General features: G+C 34.9%; 1 protein-coding gene across 9 annotated transcripts in view; it reads left to right on the plus strand.

The window, feature by feature from the left end:
* The window catches only part of TCF12 (transcription factor 12), a 382,333-nt gene that overhangs the window by 181,397 nt on the left and 178,554 nt on the right, over positions 1 to 22,382 (plus strand). For all 9 annotated transcript variants that reach the window (XM_086710772.1, XM_086710771.1, XM_086710774.1 and 6 more), the window contains one exon: positions 12,521 to 12,623. In XM_086710772.1, coding sequence (XP_086566898.1) covers positions 12,521 to 12,623 — 103 coding nt within the window. The remainder of the gene's footprint in view (positions 1 to 12,520; positions 12,624 to 22,382) is intronic.

Consider the following 22,382-nt stretch of genomic DNA (forward strand, 5'->3'; position numbering starts at 1 on the left):
GGTCTTGAATATTTATTATAGCAAAGGACTGCCTTTTAACCCAGGACAGACTGTTTTAGATAAGAAAAAAACTATGTAATTGAACTTATAAGTAAACACAATAAGTAATTGCGATTGCTTTGCTTTTTGCCATCTGGGAAGTCCATCACAAATTACATACAACTTTTAAGTAGACTTGGGAAGCTTTCTTTCCATAAGTTGGGGCTGTCTATTAGAACTTCATGATTCAGTATAAAATTGGAGACTTTTTTCTTAAATGAATGTATTTCTATCCTACAGAACAGTTTGGTAAGGTCTAGTAAACTTGAAGGTGTGCATACTCCTAGAGAAAATTTCACATAAATTTCCATGTTATATGCTAAAGTGTTTATGGTAGCCTTATCTTTAATAGGAGGAAATGGGAAATCCAAATACCATTGAAAGGAGAATGGATAGATAAATTGTGGTATGTTTATAAATTGAATATTATATAGTACCAACATGTCTATACCAGTGCTACATTTTTTCAGCATGTCAGTCTTACATATTGAATGTTAAGTGAGAAAGAAAAAAAGGATACTGTTTAGATAACATTTTAAAACATGCGGAATGGTGCTATATATTATTTAAGGAATATGCATATATAATAGAAGTATTAAGTAATGCATGAAAGTGTTAAAAAGACAAATTTAGGGGCGCCTGGGTGGCTCAGTCGGTTGAGCGTCCGACTTCAGCTCGGGTCACGATCTCACGGTTTGTGAGTTCGAGCCCCGCGTCAGACTCTGGGCTGATGGCTCAGAGCCTGGAGCCTGCTTCCGATTCTGTGTCTCCCTCTCTCTCTGCCCCTCCCCCATTCATGCTCTGTCTCTCTCTGTGTCAAAAATAAATAAACATTAAAAAAAATTAAAAAAAAAAAGACAAATTTAGGGTATTGTTTACTTTGGAGGGGAATTTGAGGCAATTCCATAGGGGTTCAAACTATATTAGCAATGTTTTATTTGTTAAATTGTGGATACAAAGCTATTTGTTACATACATTTTTATATGTGTAAACTAGTTTAGAAACATTTAAAAATTGTAAGAAAATGTCCAAATTTTGTTGATTTTGCATCTCAGTTGAGATAACAGGAATCTTTTTTTTTTTCCTACAAAGTGGATGCTATTTCTGTACAATTATCAATTTTCTATAATGGGAGTATGGTACTTTAACCATGTTACAGGAAAAAAACTGAGGAACTATATATTTTTTAGGAAGCAATAAATGGTTTTCATAGAAATTTTAGAAAATATAGGCAAGAAAATTTAAGACTCTTTCTTAAGTTTTTTATTTATTTTTGAGAGGGAGAGAGTGCAGGGAAGAGGCAGAGAGAGTGAGAAAGAGTATCCCAATCAGGCTCCACGCTGTCAGCACAGAGCCCTGTGCAGGGCTTGAACTCACAAATCATGAGACCATTACCTGAGCCAAAATCTAGAGTCAGATGCTTAACTGGCTGAGCCACCTAAAACTCTTAATACATACAATTTTTCTAGTCGTTTTCTTATAAATTTTATGGAGGTTAAAAAAAGTCTAGGGGAGCCTAGGTGGCTCAGTCTGTTGGGCGTCTGACTTCAGCTCAGATCATAATCTCATGGTCCATGAGTTCCAGCTGCGTCGGGCTGTGTGCTGTCAGTTCAGAGCCTGGAGCCTGCTTCGGATTCTGTGTCTCCCTCTCTCTCTGCCCCTCCCCCACTCACGCTCTGTCAAAAAATGAATAAATGTTAAAAAAAAAATTTTAAAAACGTTAGTTTATATACGAATTGATTTTTGCTTATATTTTTCTCACCTTATAAAATAAACATTTATCATTTAACAAAATTTAACATATAGAAGCGGCGTTTTAAAACTGTTTAAAGGAAGTCTGGGTGGCCAGAGTTGTGGGATTGAGCCCTACTCTGGGCTCCTTGCTGAGCATGGGGCCTGTATGTCATTGCATTGAATGTCAGAACATTGTTTTGCTCATTTCCTTCTTGCAATTAGTTATTGCTTCTTAATGAATGGGTTTTAATAAAGTCATTTGTTCCTCGGTTTGATTTATTTGAATTGATTTCACAAATAGCAAATATTTAAAAATATTTATTGAGCAGTTATTATATGCTTAGTCTTAATCTGTTGACATACAGTAGTAGAAGATAAAAGCTTTATAAAATGTGTAAAATCTGAGACTTTTTTTGCAGTAGATTGCCATTTTAACACTTTTATCTACTTTTCCCTGGTTATATATAGTATGTGAAAGGGACAATGAAAGAATTGGTTTTAAAAATGTGAACTTTTTAGATCTTAATGAAGTGCTAATGGTAGGAGGAGAAGAAATAAAATGAGCTAATATTATTTTGCCATGTACCAGGTTCCATGATTTACAAGATAATATGGACTAGTTCTTCTCAAACTTTAATTTGCATATGAATCCCCTGAAAGTCCTTTGAAAATGTAGACTGTGAGTTTTTAAGTTTCAGATGCACTTAGAGGTTCTGCATTTAAACAGTCTCACAAAACTGCCAGTACTGCTATTCTAGGCCCACATTTTTAGTACCAAGGATATAGACTAGTGCTTCTCAAACTATCTGTGGAGAACTACCTTTAAAAAAAAATATTATCTAATACATCATAGGCTAATACCTTTTGAAAATGCAAAAAGGATATATAGGAAGAAAAGTGGGTAAAATTATGTATTTAATGTGAATGTAATCTTTTTCCTTTTTATTGAGATATAACTGATACATATTAGTTTTCAAGTATATACCTAATTATTTGTTGTGTATATATATTGCAAAATGATCACCTCAACAAGTCTCCATAACCACACATAGTTACAAAATTGTTTTTCCCATGAGAACTTTTAAGATTCCCTCCTAGCAACTTTCAAATATACAATACAGTATTGTTAACCGTAGTCAAAATGCTATACGTTACATCCCCAGACCTATTTATTTGATAACTGGAAGATTGTACCTTTTGCTCCCTTCATTCATATCTCCCATACGCTATCTCTGCCTCTGGTAACCACCCGTTTGTTCTCTGTAATTATGAACTTGGTTTTTGTTTTGTTTTGTTTTGTTTTGTTTTGTTTTGTTTTGTTTTGTTGTAAGGTCACACATCAATGGGATCATACAGTATTTGTCTTTCTCTGTTTGACCTATTTTACTTAGCATAATGCCCTTAAGGTCCATCTATGTTGTTGCACATGGAAAAATTTCCTTCCTTTTTACAACTAAAGAATATTCCACTGTGTGTGTGTATGTGTGTGTTTCCTCACCTGTTTCTTTATTCTTCTATCAGTGGACCCTTAGATTGCTTCCATGTCTTGGCTTGTAAATAATGCTGCAGTGAACATGGGGATTCATAGTGTTTTTGTTTTCTTCAAATAAATACCCAGAAGTGGAATTGCTATATCATATGGTATTTCTAGTTGTAATTTTTTGAGGAACCTCCATACTGTTTTCTATAGTGGCTGTACCAATTCACATTCCCACTAAAAGTGCATGAGAGGTTTACTTTTTCTTCACATCCTCACCAGCACTTGTTATTTCTTGTCTTTCTGAAGATAGCCATTTTGAACAGGTATAAGGTGATACCCTATTGTGGTTTTGATTTACATTTTCCTGATTAGTGATGTTGAGTACCATTTCATGTGCCTTCTGACATCTGTAGATCTGCTTTGGAAAAATGTATTCAGATTCTTTGCACATTTTTAAATCAGATCATTTGGGGTTATTTTGCTATTAAGTTGTATGAGCTCTTCCCCTCCCCCCCCCTTTTATTGTAGTTGACCTACAACATTACATTAATGTCAGGTGTACAACATAGTGATTTGACAAGTTTTTGTTATGCTACACAAGGGTAGCTACCATCTGTCACCATAGAAGACTTGTATGAGTTTTTTATATACTTTGTATATTAACCCCTTATCAGATACCTGATTTGCACATATTATAATCCATAGGTTGGGGTGGGATTTTCATTTTGTTAATGGTTTTCCTTTGCTGTGCAGAAGCTTTTTAGTTTGATGTAGTCCCATTGGCTTATTTTTGCTTTTTGTTACCTTTGCTTTTGTTGTCAAACCCCAAAAAATCATCACCAAGAGTGATGTCAAGGAGGTTACCTGTTATATTTTCAACTAAGAGTTTTATGGTTTTAGGCTTTTATGTTCTTTAATCCATTTTGAGTTAATTTTGTAATCTTTTAATAAATACTTTTTAAGTGTAAAGTCAGGATGTTAGTTTAGGAATAAACTAAATTAACAGATGTCCTAAAAATGTTACATATGTTGTACTGTATTTTATAGTATAATTTTTTAAGATAGATAATTTTCTAATTGAGTTTACTTTTCACTCTTTTTAAAATTTTTGTTCTAAATGGAGCCTCCGTTTCTGAACTGAAAGGAACTAACAGTCTATGTAAGTTTGGCTAGTTACTGAGAAGCAGCCAAAATCTAAACATTAGAAACCATCGACAGAATAGTATACTTCTTGTCTGGCATTACTGTCTGTAGTTTTGGGGAGAGCCACATAATATGTGGGGCTAAAACAAACAAACAAAATGAGTGGAATTCCTCTATGTAAGTATTGTTTTTCTGTATTCTTTCAAACATCAGTTGTTGGTGCTGCTTATTTATAATCTTACAAACTAACGTAATAGTACTCAATGACATTTTGCCATTGAATTTTATATAGAAAATAGTTACAGTACATATGGGTTAATAATTTTTTGACAAAGTAATTTATTTTACATTCTTTTGTATTTGTAGTGAAAAGATATTCTTCACTTTTTCTGTTTCACGTGTTCATGGATTTATGATTTTGATATAGTCATTGGTGGAGAAATTAACTTTAAAAATCTTTCAGGAGGATGGTAATTAAGAATTTAGAATTGAAAAACCTAGAATATGTAGACCTATAATATGGAAAAAGTTTTCTAGAATTAACTCTCTGAAAACCACCAAAACAAGATTTGCTCATCTTTTTTGAACTTAATATCAAGGAATTTAACAACTTCAAGGAGCAAGTCTTTTTTTATGTAACATAGAATAATGGTACAGAATAAGGGAAAACTTCTAATTAGAAGTTAATGATTCAGAGTTTAAGTCCGTTTGTTTTGTCATCTTGATTACTCTGAACTTTAGTTTTTTAATATGTAAAATGAGAATCTTGGCTACACTTGCCTCATATAATCAATCCACTATGAATGGATTATTAGGTATGTGGAATTCTTATTAACCTCAGTGCCGTTCCCTCACTTCCAGATCTTTAGCAAGACACTGAACTTCACTAGTGTCTTTTCATCTGTATGGTAGGTAAAATGAGTGTGAACTATATGGTGTATTAGGGCCCTAAAATCCTACGTAACATCTGGATTCAGTAATGTATTTTTTGCTTTTCTCATTTCAGTATTCTTTTTCGTGTGATGCCTGGAGATGTTTTGTTTCTCCATGTAGAGAATGAACTTTAAACAAGTAAAATGTAGAAACATTTCTGCTTGTAAACTTTCCAACACAACAAAGCTATAGGCCAGCACAAGAGAGCATCAGCTTTGCTTCTGACAGATGGCATTAGCAGTTACTTGGATAAATTTGTGAACGTGAGTGGGCTTAACTTAGCATTGAACCTGTGTGAGCTTTTTTAGGTGGTCCTCTGAAATCTCATGTTTACAAGTATTTCACGTCCCTGTGCTAAGCAGTATTTCATGTGTCCATCATATTTTTTGAGGATCCTTTTCACCTCTAAAAGATTTTGATTCTCCCTCTCCTCCCACCTGTGACAATTTAAGACTTTCTTGTTCAGTCTGGGGTTATAGTAATTGTATGAAACCATGTCTTAGCATTCATAAATAAAGTTACCTGGAGGTTGGGGCGCCTGAGTGGCTCAGTCGGTTAAGCGTCTGACTTTAGCTCAGGTCATGATCTCACTGTTAATGAGTTCGAGCCCCACATCGGGCTCTCTGCTGATAGCACGGAGCCTGCTTCAGATTTTTTTGTCTGCTTCTCTCTCTGCCTCTTCCCTGCTTTCTCTCCCCCTCCCCCCAATCAAAAATAAATAGGGATGTCTAGGTGGCTCAATCAGTTAAGTGTCCAGCTTTGGCTCAGGTCATGATCTCGAGGTTTGTGAGTTTGAGCCTCACATCAGGCTCTTTGCTGATAGCTCAGAGCCTGGAGCCTGCTACAGATTCTGTGTCTCCTTCTCTCTGCCCCTCCCCCACTTGTGGTCTATTTCTCTCTCAAAAAATGAATAAACAAATAAATAAATGTTAAAATAAAAGTTGCCTGGAGGGGCACTTGGCTGGTTCTGTAGGAAGAGCATGTCTCTTGATCCTAAGGTTGTAATTTTGAGCCCCACTTTGGATATAGAGATTACTAAAAAATTTAAAATTAAAAAACTTCAAAAAGTTACCTGGAAAGGTTATTCATCCTCAAGAAAAGCTTGAACACTTACTACATGCAAAATTCTGTGCCAGTCTCTTTTGGGATCATAAAGAGAAAACATTCTTCCTTCCAGGAATTTATGAACCTGGATGACAAAATCTATTTGTCAGGAAAATTTATTATGTATTAGCATCTGACCTGTTAAAGGATAACAGAACCTTAACCTGTTGAATATTAAGTAGCTTTTTCATGTGTAAGCTTGATTCATTTAATTCATTCATTAAACTAACAGATTTTATTAGTTACATTCTGTGTGCCTATTAGTGTGCTTGTCACTAGTGATAGATATAGACAGAGTCCCTGCTTTCAGATAATAGACTACTGTGATCAAGTCAATTCACTTGTCTTTTTCATGGGTGCATTTTAATGGAGAGAGACAAATCACATTCAAGCATTTGTTTTAAAAAGTATAACATTCTTTATGTAGACATTTATTTTGGTAATTTATCATAGGTGTATAGAAAGAAATATAATAAGACCACCATTTTTCTTTTAAACTTCATTTGCTATTGCTACTTATTTTTATTTCAATTTTACCTGTCTTTGAGATGTGACTATCCATTTGCATCCTAGTCTTGTCCAAAACTTTCTGATGGCTTATAGCTTTTAACTGATGCTGCTGGCATTGACTACTTAGGAGCTATAGGATTTCAATACATGGTGCAAAATCCTGTGGCTCTCTAAATACCAAAGGTCTGTGGGTTCTTATTCAATCCAGTTAAATAAGCTAGTTTTTCATCAGCCTTCTTTCTGCTACGAGTTATTGGTTGTTCTATAGAAAAACTGATTGAACCTTTATAATATCTGAACCTCTGCAGCATTTAGCAGCTAAAATCTCCTATCCATCATTTATTGAGCAACTGCTGTGTATGCAATAGTCATTGTTCTGAGGATGTAATTATGAAAAAAACAGACACAGTCCATGCATTCTCAAAATTTGTTAGACAACAATTTCTAAATGAGATGATAAAATAGTGACCAGCGTTTATTGTATGCTTACTATGTGCCAGGCACTTTTCCATTTGGTACAGTATGTTAACTTGTTTACTTCTTACAACAACCCATGAGATGAGGATATTGTTATTATTCCAATTTTACAGATAATGAAACTGAGGTAAGAAAGATTGCTTTGCCTCAAGTCACACAGCTAGTATGTGTGGATGGAAAGATGGAATTCACATCTACCATTCTGGCTCAAAAATTCTACATTTATCCACTACACTGAACAGTGCAATTATAACAGCTAATTATGGTATAATTTAAATGGATAGTTAAGTAATTTCAATACCTTCTTTTCTGAGAAGGTAAATTTTTATTGAAATAGCCTTTTCCTGCCCTTCCCTTTTTAACTATTGAAAAGAATTGGAAAGGATATTTTAAAATAGGGTTAGGCACTGGTTTTCATACAAAGAAATAGCAATATAGATTAGAAAAACCATGAGTCTGTTACCAACCTGGGAAGGTACTCTGTGGATTACACTTTATTTGTTGGGTGAAATAAATTTTTTAAATGAAATATTTAAAAAATTAACCAACAGTGAAAGTTCTTGTATTTTTGAGGAGACAAACCAGAGTAGAGTACAATTATGTAAACAATACTGGGTGCTTTTGTTTTGTTATTTGTGGCAGAAAAGATTTGACTTATTGTGTGTATTTTAAATTAGTTTAAAAATGGTGGAAGATCTGATTGACTGCGTCAGGTCTCTTGTCATATTATAGCAGGGATTAACATTTCTGAATTCTGTATCATGAAATGAACATAGAGAAAAGTACTAAATGCGTTTTTATAGAACATGTTTCACAATATAAAGATTTTGCAAAGTGTTATGCATTCATAGACGAGACTTTTTAAGATTTGCAAATTAAATTGTAGTTTAGACAGATTTTAAGTATAGAGTTGAACAGTTTTTGTAATCTGTGTATCAACTGATTTTATCAGTTACTGATTTTTTTTGAGTGCTTTCCATTTTTATCATTAAACAGGAACAGTAATTTTTTAGAGTACATTTGGAAATATTTTTATGGATTTAGCATACTATGACTAAAAAGCTGCTGTGATAGATGATTTTGGTAATATTGTGCTATCCTGTATAATGTACGTTTATCATCTCTTATGTACAAAAGTCTATTTTATTAATGGTTATTTTAATAGTAAAGCCGTTTTACAGAATTGGCCATTTTTATTAACATAGTAATGTTCTGTCAATTTAAAATATGCACCTTGAGGGGCCCCTGGGTGGCTCAGTCGGTTAAGCGTCCGACTTCAGCTCAGGTCACGATCTCGCGGTCCTTGAGTTCGAGCCCCGCGTCGGGCTCTGGGCTGATGGCTCGGAGCCTGGAGCCTGCTTCCAATTCTGTATCTCCCTCTCTCTGCCCCTCCCCCGTTCATGCTCTGTCTCTCTCTGTCTCAAAAATAAATAAACGTTAAAAAAAAAAATTAAAAAAAAATATGCACCTTGATAGCTCTGTATTTAATGATCTTACTGGCTTACTTCCTTTTCATCCTAAAATTGAAATAGCATTCATTTATCAATACCATTGACTGATCTGTTGGGCTTCATCTTAACAATTGCTTGCTTGTTTTTTATTCCCTTCTTTTTACTCTACCCCCTCCCTCAGGCCAGTCACCTTTCCCTTATTTTCTCTACCCTCTAATATTCTGGCTGGCCACTGCATTATTCCACTTTCTTCCCTGCTGTTCTATTGTCCCAAAACTGTATTATGTATGGCATTCTTTCCTTTTGCCTTTTCTATCAGCATCCATCCCCATTGCCTAAATCTGTGTGGTACTCATGGAGTCTGTTTAAATTCCAGGTCAACTAAATTTGTCTCATTAAAGTACTATTTGACATCTGTCTTCACCTTATAACTATATGGAGGAATACAGACCTACATACATAAAAATATTTTTTATTCTAATTGCTTTAGATCTTTTGCTTAACTGTGAGATTTCTTCCTAACATAATTCTCTGGAAACTTCTGGTATTTTTAATGTGGTTCTGGTTGAGGCAGGGTTGGGGCAAACCTGGCTATCACCTTCCTAGACTTGAATTTTTCTTCTCTCTATGTGAAAGAGATCTGTATTTCCAGATTGTTTATGTTCTTATTACTGGAAGTGTGGTCTGTGGGCCAGTAGCATCACATTACCTTTGTGTTAGAACTGCAGAATCTTAGGCCCCATTCTAGACCTTATGTTTTTCTCTCTCTTTTTTTTTTAAAGTGTTCATTTTTGAGAGAGAGAGCACTAGCAGGGGTGGGGCAGAGAGAGAGAGAGAGAGAGAGAGAGAGAATTTGAAGCAGGCTCCAGGCTCCAAGCTGTCAGCACAGAGCCTGGTGTGGGCTCGAACTCACAAACCATGAGATCATGACCTGAGCCGAAGTCAGTTGCTTAACTAACTGAGCCACCCAGGCACCCCTAGACCTTATGCTTCTTAATCTATATTTTAACATGATCTCCGGTCAGTTGATATGAATATTGAAGTTTGCAAAACACTGTTCTAGGTATCATCCAGCTAGTTGACACATTAACAAGCTGACAGATAACTGTACTTTTCTAGAACTAATCTTAAAAATGTGACCTATAGTGATCTTATTTAAATGTTTATAAATTAGTTTTTAACTGTGCATCTTGGTTCATGAAAAGTTCTGTTCTGGTAGATATCACTACGACTTTGTGGAAAGAATGATGAATAATCTAGAAACAGTAGCTAGTTCATCTTTCAGGTGAAGTTTTGGTATATATTAGATCCAAAACTATGTCAGTCTTTTATAAGTCCGTTTTCTTTGTCCTGTCCTCTTGCATCAGTTTGCATCTGTGGATGAGGTACTATTTCTCTTTGCCTCTTGGGCTGTAACTTTTCAAGAAAATTGTATACATTAAGATGAACTTTTGAGGTGTAGGGAAAATGTTCAAATTTCTATTAATTTTTGATCTTACATGAGCAAAATTATGCCTTACTGAAGTTTGATATGCAAATCTTGCTTGTATGTATTAAAAAAAGTTTCTAGACTACTTCTCTGTCATGCAGTATGACAATCCCAGAATTTATCAGTAGACTGGAAAATAATCTTGTAGTAAATTCTGTACTGTGTCCTGCAGAATATGGATGCCCATGGGTAAGGGATAGTACTTACTATTATTTATGTGTGGTTGGTAGTAAAATAATTTCTGTGTTCTTTGAGCACATATTAATGGAAGCCTAAAGATAACTATCCTCTCTGTTAATCTATGTTACACGTAATCTTTGAAGTTAATATACTATGTGTGTGTAATCATTTGATTGTTACCCTAAAACTTAGATCTAGTTGTATTCTTGTGCTTTAGGAGATAGTTTTTAAAAACTTGAATGTTTTATTTTTATGGTCAGGATAGAAAAAAGTTCTTTTTTGGTACTTCAAGAATGAAGAGTTCTGAGAGCATACAGAATTAATCTTTTGCTGTTCTTTTGCATTTAAGTGAAGTGTGAACAGTGTGGCTCACCTACAAACACATTTCTCTTGGCGTTTTTCTGGAGTAATATCATTGTGTAATGATGTTAAACACTGGTTCAGTGAGTGTTTTGTAGGTTTCAGTGCCTTGTTTTTACTTACATACCTAAAAGTGGCAGGGGGAGGAAGTGGCAGAAATACCCAGATGTCTGTGAGATAGTGACATGTCACTTAGCACCTCAAGAGTGTTAAGTTTTAAACAACAAAAGTAAACTCCAAGGAGTGACCTTAGCTAGGAGCCATTGTGTTTTGTATAAGCCTCTACTGCATGTGGCTGTGACAGATGAGACTTTCCTTGTGGTTACCAGAGGACATCCTTGTGGTCATAACCAAGTTGTAAATGTCACCTAGATTCTTCTTGTATGTCTGTCACATGTGTATCAGTAATTCTAAAGTAGGTAAAAATGAAACAAAGATTCATCTGGGAGTTAGCACTCCCAGAAGATTAGTTTTAAAACAGAACAGCAGAAGGAGTTGTGACATGCATCCATAAGCAATTGTAATGATTTGACAGTTACTTAGCCCTCAGTTCCTAGCCCTTTGGTTGAACTGACAGCATGCCTGCAAAGATAGTGAGGCCTGTTTCAGCCCCATTAATGTCTTCTTGAATGTTAGCCTGCGGTCTCGGTAATGATAAATGTTCAGTGATTGATGATTTTATAATCCCAGGGGATTCTGGGTGTTTTCTGTTTCTGGGAGCCAAGGCAGTTTGTATTCTTGTTTGGGCCTCTAGGAGGTTTTTCTGATTTTTACTGAAACCATCGTAAGTTAGCAGAAGGGTAGGTATCCACCCGAGGTTTAATTAACCAGGATTCAAAGCCGTGTTTAAAAACAGTATGACTTTGTACTTAGTATGTGTGAGACTGAGAACCAGGAGAGTTTTTAATCCACAGAGCTTTTGTAACATTTATTTGTAAACGTTAGTATCTTTTTCCTCCTTTGCTTTTAAAAAACATGTTTTAAGTTATAAGGAGAAATTTAATAACAGCTCTTGTGAGATAATAACATTAGTTTTATTGTTTTCATGGTGTACAATTTCATTTTTAAAACTCATAAGAATTTAAATCAGCTATTTTTAATAAATGTTTTCCTTTTTACATGATTCAGTTTCTCTAGCAGTATATCTTGTTATACTAGTATCAAAAGAGTACAAACAGATCTTTTTTGTTAAATATTTGTTTGCCATTTAGGAAAGGATTCAATTCTAATATACTGATTGTAGATTATTTTAGTATTTTAAATAATTGGTAGGGTTTAGAGACAGAATGGAGGGGAGAGATAAACATTTTCCTTATTTATTACAACTTAAAAATATATTTTCTTTATCCTTTAAAAAAAAAAAGATGAACTATAGAACTTTCCTTTTGGATGTAAAGAGTTCCTAGGGCTAATTTTCTTTAAGATCATTAAGAAACTACTTTAAAACCTTAAAAGGAATAAAAGGAGCATTTCTCTTTAGTTTTTCAAGTAATGAACAAGGAATTTGATTAGGAATGACCATTTGTAAGTCTGTATATTAATTAGATGAGTGTCATTATGCTCAATTAGCAGGACTGCCAAATAATCTCTTTAATACTCCGGTCTTTTTTTTCCCCCTAGGGTTTTACAGACAGCCCTCATTACAGTGATCACTTGAATGACAGTCGATTAGGGGCCCATGAAGGCTTGTCCCCAACACCTTTCATGAACTCAAATCTGATGGGTAAGTTGGTAATTCTCTTCAAGGAGTCTTCACAAAGCCTCTTTGGTCAGAGACATTTTTTATCCCCTTGTCCAGGAAATACACATCTGTATCTAGAAGAAAGTTCCTGTGTTTCTAGGGGCATCCAGGCTTTCCTTATTCAGCTCATTTTGAGGAGCAAGCATTCAGAAAAAGCATCAGTATCAAAAAAAGAAGTAGTAGTGTTTTAACTGTCAGTTTTGGCAATGTCTTTGTGACATCAGGCATTATATGTTTTCTGCTTTCTGGGCAGAAATGTCTTTCGGAGACATTTGTAATTGACTATTTGTCTTAACAGTCATTTATACGTGTGGCAATAAAAAATATGACAAAGTAGTGATTTTAAGCAGATTTTACTTATGTTGGACAATAGTCTTTTGGCACTATATAATTAAAACTTAATAGTACACTTAGATGTTGGCAGCATTTGTTTTAAGTACTTGGGTTCATATTGGGGATTTTGAAAGTTGTGTTCTGCAATAGTGAAGTTGTACTTTGAAGGATATTACCTGCCACCCAAACCTGATTATTATATTTGGCAAAACCTTTAAGGTTAGCTTTTCTTTTTTTCCCCCCTACTCCCTGCAAAACACCACTGTCTCCCTCCTTTCTTGCTTCCTCATATGAAAGTTTTTAGCTGTTCAATCTGAAATGATAAGCCCAAGTTGTTGGGTTTTTTTCCCCCCTCCTACTTTGGATGCCACTCTTTTTCTTTAAAAACAGTAATTTTACCTTTTTTGCAGAGCCGGATTAAAAAGAATTTCAGCTTTATGACATGATTTTTCCTTCTTGTTTCTGCTGGGCGTGAGCACATTAGAAAGCTTTGTTTAATCTATTTTAGTTGTCGTCATTGGCGTCATGTAAATATGGAAGTTTGTGTAATTGACATTAATTTCATTACTTTATTTGTTAAGGACATGACCTATATTGTGATCTTAGAATTGTCCTTTTAAGACACAGCCTTGCTAATCTAAATGGATTACCCAAATCCAAAATCCTGGTGGTCTGCAATTTCTTTATAAATGGTTTTGCTTTGCAAAGTCTTTTTTTAATTACCTTATCCTCCATGAAGTGTTGAGGACACAGTCTGATATTCTAGTGTGGATTTTGCCTAAAGCAGTTACCAGTTTAAAGCCAGAATCATTGAATATGACACAATAGTAAAAACTCTAATGAGCAGTAAAACTTGTGTTTAAAATGACAGTTTGTTTTAATGTAAATGCAAATGAAAACCACATTATTCCAGGTAAAAATCAATATTAAACTGAGAACAAAATAATTATCCTTGCATTTAGCCAGGGAAAACTTTCCAGTTTATCTTTTTAATTTTCTATTGAACTTACCATCAAAGTAAAATAGATGTGACACTCCAAATAATTTTTTTGTAGTGTATCTTTTTCCCAAGTAGCATTTAATTTATTATAAATATGGTAGAGCAAGCTCTAGTCAGTGCTGTTGTAATTTCAGATTGAACTAAGCTTTCTTAATTGAGGCTTTACTTCTTAGAAGTGAAAAATCAGAACTTACTCCTTTTTATGTTTATGCAATTTACCTTTATTCTTAGCTCACAGATATGATTTTTAAGCCCAGTGGAATTGCATCATTAGCATAGCTTTGAGCCAAGGTGACTGTTAAAGTTGTGGGAAGTAAATGAATTCTGAGAAGTGTACATGTCAGTCACTTGCTCTGAGCAGCTGTTGACTAAAAATATTTCTGTAATTCAGTTTGAGGTAACATTTTCTTAGTTGGAGCAATTATGAAAATGTGCTTCTTGGTTTCTTCAGTTTACAGATAATTATTACAAATCTTTTAATAGTCATACATACTCTGTGTATAACATCAACATCTAAAATAAATCTGGAAACATTATGAAAACCCAAATTTAGGGGTGCCTGGGTGGCTCAGTCAGTTGAGTGTCTGGCTTCGGCTCAGGTCATGATCTCGTGGTTCATGAGTTCAAGCCCCGCATCAGGCTCTGTGCTGACAGCTCGGAACCTGGAGCTTACTTTGAATTCTGTATCTCGCTCTCTTTCTGCCCCTCCCTGCTCACACTCTGTTTCTCTCTCAAAAATAAACATTGAAAAAAAAACAGAAAACCCTCAAATTTATAAACAGATTGATCCCTTCACAGTATGAGTGAAAAAATCTGGATTCATCTGAACTACACTGCACTGTTAATATGCAGCTATACATTTTCATTGTAAATTTTAACTATCTAATCTTAAAAATGTTAATTTACCTATAAGGAAGGAGAAAATAACCCTGAAAATATTAGGCAGGTATGTTCAAAAGGATTTCACCGGTCATTGGTAATACCTAATTTACTATACTTCTTCCCTTTATTTTCAATAAAATGATCACATGAGGTATCTAACAGTTTAAGGAATCTGAATGACAGTAGCTTTGGAAATGAATTTCTCCTAAATTTTAGAGCAGTTCTGTACAGCAACAGGCAATCCTACTTGATGTGAGCTGAAGTAAATGAACTGTTAGATACTCAAATATGTAGGTTTATAGTGCTCGATATAGTGTACGGATAGATTCACTCTTATAGCCTTTTGGTAATTTAAAGGAATTTCAGACTAAAAACCTATGTTGTTAAAGCATGACTGAGACATGCATAGCAGTATGGGAAGCATTCGGAACTGTAGATACCTAATCATCATTACAGGTAATACTTCAGAGTGATGATGTAAATGATGACTGCTTAGAAACAGTTAAAGCTAATAGGAAAGCAGTAACATATTTCATCATTGCTGTCAACATATAAAAATACCATTAAGAGGGGGGATAGAATCATATGCTAGGGAATATTGTTATTTTTCGTATTATGTTCAACCATAAGCACATTTGCCTGAAGAAATAATGGATTATAAAGTGCCACTGTCTTTCATGATGGAGCTCTCAAACACTTTAATGATTTTGCACATTGCAAAAATGAGAAATTTTGTCTAACAAGGGTTGATAATGATTCAATAATAAACAATTTACTACAGAAAAATGCATTTCTATATTCATTTAGATATTTTGAAGTGTTTTACATAGGAAATAAAGCTATTATGTTGGATCAGTTAGTGTTTCTTTTTAATGAATTCCAGAATTATCCCATTGATTTGTCATTATGGAAAAAAGGGCTTTCTTATGTTTCAAGTGAAATAAATACATCCTTTTGGCACATCACTAAGTAATTAGCATCAAACGGTCCTGTACTCTATTATAGGAAAGCTGCAAAGCTTTGACAGTAGCCCTGAATTGCAGTAATATCACCAGATAATCTTATGTATTTCTAGCCTCTTGCGGCTTTAGTCCATTTCTTTACCCTTAGTTCTCTCACTGATTTTAGTAAGATTTGCTTTCCTTTACCTGTTGTTGATTAGGTATATTTTTGGTGATGGTAGGACCAGTTTATTAATTGGATATAGAAATGAATTATTTCAAAAAATTGTCTACCTTCAATTTCCAAGTGATTATGGGATGAGCTACTCTTATCTTTCTACCTGTCCATGTTTTTCAAAGCCTTACTTATTTTGGACTATATGTGTGTATGTTGTCAATGGGAATTTTAAGGCGAGATTATATCACTTCAATATTACTTTTTTTCTGAGACTTTCAGTTGTATTCCTTTCTGAGACTTATTCTGCCTCTAGAGATGTTTTCTTAGTATTTTATCTGTTGAAGAGTGAAAGCAGCATGTGAAGGGTATAGGGGGAAATGTGGGGCCAAGAGGAGATGTAGGTTTTATTCCAGATCCTTAAAATTACCTTTCTGATAGGATATTCCTGGTTGATCTGAAAGGTCTACTGCAGGTCTAGAATTTTATAGTTCTAAAATCTCATGTATCTAATATCTTTTATCCAACCCTGAAAAAGACTTCAACTGGAATTAGAATTGCTGTTTTGCAAATGATAAAACTAAGGCACAGGAAAATTAAGTGTTCTTTTTCCCCTGAGGGCACAGAACCAATAAGTGGCAAAACTGAATATAGAATCCATGTCTCCTGACTCCCAAGTATTGTTTCCATTAGGCATGTCAGGTATTTGTTCTTTCTATGCTCCCAGGTTTTTACTAGCTCATCGTTTTCCTACACTCTAATTATGGAGACCCTGGTCTGCAGAAATGACCAGGAAAAAATGGTTCTATAGCTATATAACTTTGGGACACATTGTACATCATGTGCCCCTTCTTAAGAGATTCATATTGTGCTTTGGGATATTAAAGTCTCTGGAAACAACAACAACAAAAAAACAGGAGGAAAAGCTTATTTAACTTTGGTCATCTCATCACATCCTAGATTCAGATGACACACAGAAGCCTTCTTGTATAAAGGATCATTAGCCTTTGAGGAACTAGTTTTCCATGAGGCACACACTGAGCAATACTTATAGATTGTTTTATGGGGAAAATAAAAGATAATACATGAAAAGTTGTCTGAAATGTAAAATGGCACAATGTTAATGATATTGCTGTATATATTTTTATAACTTATTTTAGACATCTTAGCTAATATAGGTTGGGTTGAGTTGTTCAAATACAGTATTGTTAAGTCTTTTTAGCAGACTTACTTGAATTATAAATAAACCAACTGTCCTTCCTTTGATGTTGGAGTGTGTTTGCTCAGCTCGTCTACCCTTCTTTTTTTTTTTTTTTTCAAAAAAAATTTGTTTATTATGAGAGAGGGGGAGAGAGAGAGAATCCCACGAGTTGCAGAGAGAGAGGGAGTGCAAAACCCAGAGTGGGGCTTGAGCTCACCTGATGCAGAGCTTGAACTCATAAACCATGGTATCATGACCTGAGCTGAAGTGGGACGCTTAACGGACTGAGTCACCCAGGCACCTGTCAGCCCTACCGTTCTTTACCTCAGAGTTTAAGGGGCCCCCTCTAATAGCAGCTACTACATTATTTTCATTTTATTATGGATTCAGTAGGTTTCTATGGGCTTGTCTGGGAATGTAAACCCAAGTACACTTTTTTCCTATATATTTGCTCTTTTCAACTCTTCTGTATACTTGATCTTGCCTGCAGTATAATTTCTGATTAATCCAGAGTTCTTCTAGAGTTACAAAAAAATGTAGAATCATCATTTTCAGAATATCAAGGCACAGTAAGTAGAACTCTGGCCTCAAAAGATTTCTAACTGAACCTGGGTGGTTCAGTCGGTTAAGCAGCTGACTCTTCGTTTTGGCTCAGGTCATGCTCTTGCGGTTGGTGGGTTCAAGCCCTACATTGGGCTCTGTGCTCACAGTGCAGAGCCTGCTTGGGATATTCTCTTTTTCTGTTTTTCTCTTCCTCTCCCCCCCCCCCCAAAATAAATAAACTTTAAAATAAAAAGATTTATAACTTTGATGTATATGAAATTCCTTCACTAGAATAGTTAATGAAAATGATTAATGTTTAACAATTAATGATTAACAATTAATGATAATTGTGCTTAGGGGAAACAGTGTAGTTTAGTACCTGGTTTGACAGTATTTCATAAGGATGATACTTATGTTTTATTAACTCAAGTCTCAGGAAAGGATATGGATTACATATTCATTGATTTTTATTCTCTGTTCTTTGGCTACTTACAAACAAAATGTTGGCACTGAGAAACTTGAATAAAAAAATCCTAGTTACCATTGAAGAAACCAAAGCCAAGAAAAATGAAGTGAGTAGTTAAAGAAACCTTGGACCCAACCCTCTTCATTCTAATTTAGCTCATATCCCCTTTCTCCTACGCTGCTTTTTTTCTTTTTTACCTCTGTCGAGCATTTTTTCCACATTCTAGCTCTTAATATCTTTTTCTTCCTCATGCATATCTTTTTCTTTCTTCTGCTACTGCTTAGACCAGTCTGAATTAACCAGTCTGAATTGTTGAATACATCCCTCTTTCTCCTTCATGTATCTGTTCATGCCTTTTTTTCTGCCTTTTAATGTGTGAAAATAGCATATGGCAGAATATGAAAGTAACGTTCAGTCTGTCTTTACAAACTTTGCTGTTTTAATGTGGTAGGGGAAATAATTTTGATAATTATTACACATGTTAGAAGGGGAGTGATACAAAGAAGTTTTTACAGAAATTCAGAAGAAATCAAAATAAGGCAGAGCCAGAAGTGAACAGGGAAAGTTTTTTATTGTGGAGTAACATGATCTAGTGTATTAGTCAGGACTCTTTTCCTTACAAATGACAGAAATGAACTTAAACTGTGTTCAATAAAAAGTACTGAGTCACATATTGCAGACAGCTGAAAATAGATTGATTTTAGACATGGCAGATCCAGGTGTTCAAACAATGTCATCAGATCCCTTACTTTACCCTTAAAAGTTTTTGTTGGGAGAATGGGATAAAATTGGAGAGGCAAAATGGGCCAAGAAAGTGGAATACGGAAGGGGGTGCTTCTGTGTCTTACTCTGTACTTATAGTTCCCTCACTCCATTCTTTGCAAATTGTTGTAAATTGACCCTTCTGGCTCCCATTTTACAGGATACCTTATTCCTTAGTGGTTTGGAATGTTTTCTTTCAATGCAGTTATGTTTTTTTTTTTTAATTTTTTTTTCAACTTTTTAAATTTATTTTTGGGACAGAGAGAGACAGAGCATGAACGGGGGAGGGGCAGAGAGAGAGGGAGACACAGAATCGGAAACAGGCTCCAGGCTCTGAGCCATCAGCCCAGAGCCTGACGCGGGGCTCGAACCCACGGACCGCGAGATCGTGACCTGGCTGAAGTCGGACGCTTAACCGACTGCGCCACCCAGGCGCCCCATATTTTTTTTTAATAATATTCTGCTCCTAGCAACATTGTCTCTTTCCATATCCCTACTTTGCCTTCACAACCCGAAAAGCAGCCTCTTTTCCATAGTTAAAATGACCTGCTACCCGTTCTTTCAGAAATCATTCTTATGAGCCAAAGATTAGCTAATGTTTTTGTTTGTTTGTTTTTTAGGCCTACCCAGTCTGGGAAAGACCAGGGTAGTTAGTACTTGAAAGAGGTTTCAGAGTTTCAGGAGTACTTCTGTATAGATTCAGATCCCTTTTATCTAAGCATAATTAATCCTGGAATGAATTACTTAGAAGAATTAGTTAGAATTATATAAAAGAAATGCTGAAATTTCAGAAGATAGAGGAAAAAAATGTTTGATTGGGACTTTATTTGAAAAGTAAGACTAATATTAACAAAGCAAACAGTGATTTACATAATCCCCTAGGTCTTAAGTGAACAAAGGATGAATTAATTATTGAGTTTTTTGGTGTAGTTTTTGTCTTCAGAAAATTGTTTGGTAATATAGAAATGTCTTGTACCTGACATTTGAACCTTTTGATTTTCTCTTTAGTTATTAACAGACTCTAACTCAGGTTCCAATCTGTCAGTGACTTTTGTGTTTAATGAAGTGGTTCTTTGACATCATTTTCAAGGATTTCATGCAATTTTGAGTCTCTTGCGTGAGACTGAACTTTTGATGGATTTCTTTTGTATAGCTTGGTATAGTGGTATATTTACCAAAAGACTGACCAACGACACCATTGACTCTAGCCCGAGATAGCCACACTATCTGCCAGGCCTGTTTCACAGGGATTACATTTTTTTTTTAACTTTTGTGGTTATTAGTGAATATTTTCATGAGGTCATAATGTTGGCTTAACTCTGCATCCTTGCATACTGGTAACTCTAGGGACTCCTGTAAGGAGGACCTTTATTTTTGTTTACCCAGTTCCTGTGCTCATTATCACTTGTGTATGTTCTATGATCAGTAGTTATCCTTACTGCTCTGCATAGCTTTATAGTAAGCCAGTGGCATAGATCTGATAAATGGTTCTTCCTTGAATCTTCCCATTGTTTGTGTCTAATTGCAACCAAGTGAAAGTTAACTCTGCCGGTAGTGGGATACCTTGCAGGAGGTATGGCTACTTGGTTACTAGAGAACAAAAGAATAATTTTGTTAAAGGAACTTTTGTAAACTTTACAGTTTTCCTAGATGCATGTAATCTGAGATCCACACCATGGCACGTAGTTAAGAATTTCGGGTGCTATTTGAATAAGGGAAAATCCCGGAACAGCGTTATCAGATCATGCCTCCTATGTGGTAATACTTCAGATTTCATTGCTTATGGTTACAATGATCCCTTTATCATTTACTATTGGTTTTCTGAGTGTTTTGTTAAAAATAAATACTAAAATTCTCATAGAATGGTTGAACTGGAATGGATCTTGAAGGTCATCTAGCTCAGTAGTTCTCATTTGAGAAGTTTGAAAAATACATGGTTATCATAAAGACTGAAAGTAGGAGGAGGTGCAACTGGCATTACCCATACGCTGAAAACTCTGGAGGGTCTTTCAAAATGAAGAGTTAGTACTAGCTTGGTTAGTGTCACACTGTTTTTGCAAGTTTTAATTAACCACCAGATGAAAGTCAATTTTTTAAAAATTTGAAAGCATATCCTGAATTGTTTCAGTTTAAATTGTGGAAACATTATTGTTTGAAGGTATTTATGGCATTCAGATCCTTCAGTTGTATAGGTTTTGTACCGCATTGCTACAGTACTTAATAAGCTTTGTGTTTTAAGTGAATCTCCTCAAAAGATTGTTGCTTCAGTGTCAGTCCACCATTTATGTAATCTTCTTCGCATTTCAGTTTCTTTTTTGTTTTTTCTTACAAAATTCAGCCTTTGCTTTTTAAAGCTCACATTTTCTGTGGCTTCCATGATGCGTTTGTTTTGTTTTTGTTATTTGAGATTTTAGGTTTTTATGAACAGCAGCACACGCCTTTCTACCTGTATTTTAGGGCTTTCTGGTGTATATCAGGGTGAGTTTTAATTCTTTCTTCTTGAGAATTTTTTTTTTGTGGCTATTATCATATGTATGGTGTAGTGAAGTATGTAATAATAATCCTTATATTACATACTTGTTTTTCACTTTGAAAATATCTCTGGAGGATTGTCAAACTCCTCAGATGGTATGAAATTTCTAGGGGAGTCACAGTTAAATAGGAGTAGGGCACAAGGCTACTTTACTGCAAATTAAATCAATTAGTTAATAGTCATAAATTTTATTAATTTCTGTTACATACTTTTCTACACTGATCCCTGAGATCAGGGGTCAGCAGACCTTTTTGCAAAAAGCCAGATAGTAAATAGTTTAGGGTTTGCAGCCCAGGAGGCAAAATCAATATTATGCAGGTACTTATATAACCATTTAAAAACAAAAAACTATTCTTAGCTCATGGGCTATAAAAGGAACAGTTGGTGGCCTGGATTTGTTCTCCAGGCCTTAGTGTATTAATCTTATTCCAGATAATGTAACAAAAATACCTTAAATAATAGCAACACTGTCAATTTTTTGAAGAGGTAACATGATATATATGTGTGTGTGTGAAATTCTAGGAAACATAACAGGGTTGTTGTGGGTGTGTGTTTTGAATATCCAGACATGGTGATTAGTGCTTGTGGTGCTGGTGAATTATTTCTAAAATTTCTAGGGCTTTATTACGTCTATACAGAATAGTAAGTTGCTCACAAGGTGAGTTATTTTTCTCTTGTTTTTGTCTTTAGATAGGATACTGATAATTGGCTTTTTAGGCACATGTCAGATTTCCTTCATCTGAAATCTTGGTGTTCCCTTAGTTTTCTATAACTTGAAATTTTTCAGAAAACTCCTTCTCATAACGTCAATATAAAATTGTAGCTGTACCGAGTTGAACTATCACACTAGGAGAGGAAAAGGTGAAACTTAGGCAACCCAGTGGAGATGTGGCATTGAGGCAGTT

Source organism: Puma concolor, chromosome B3 (genome assembly GCF_028749965.1).
Source record: "Puma concolor isolate L17-30 chromosome B3, mPumCon1.1.hap2, whole genome shotgun sequence".
NCBI classification, from domain to species: Eukaryota; Metazoa; Chordata; class Mammalia; order Carnivora; family Felidae; genus Puma; species Puma concolor.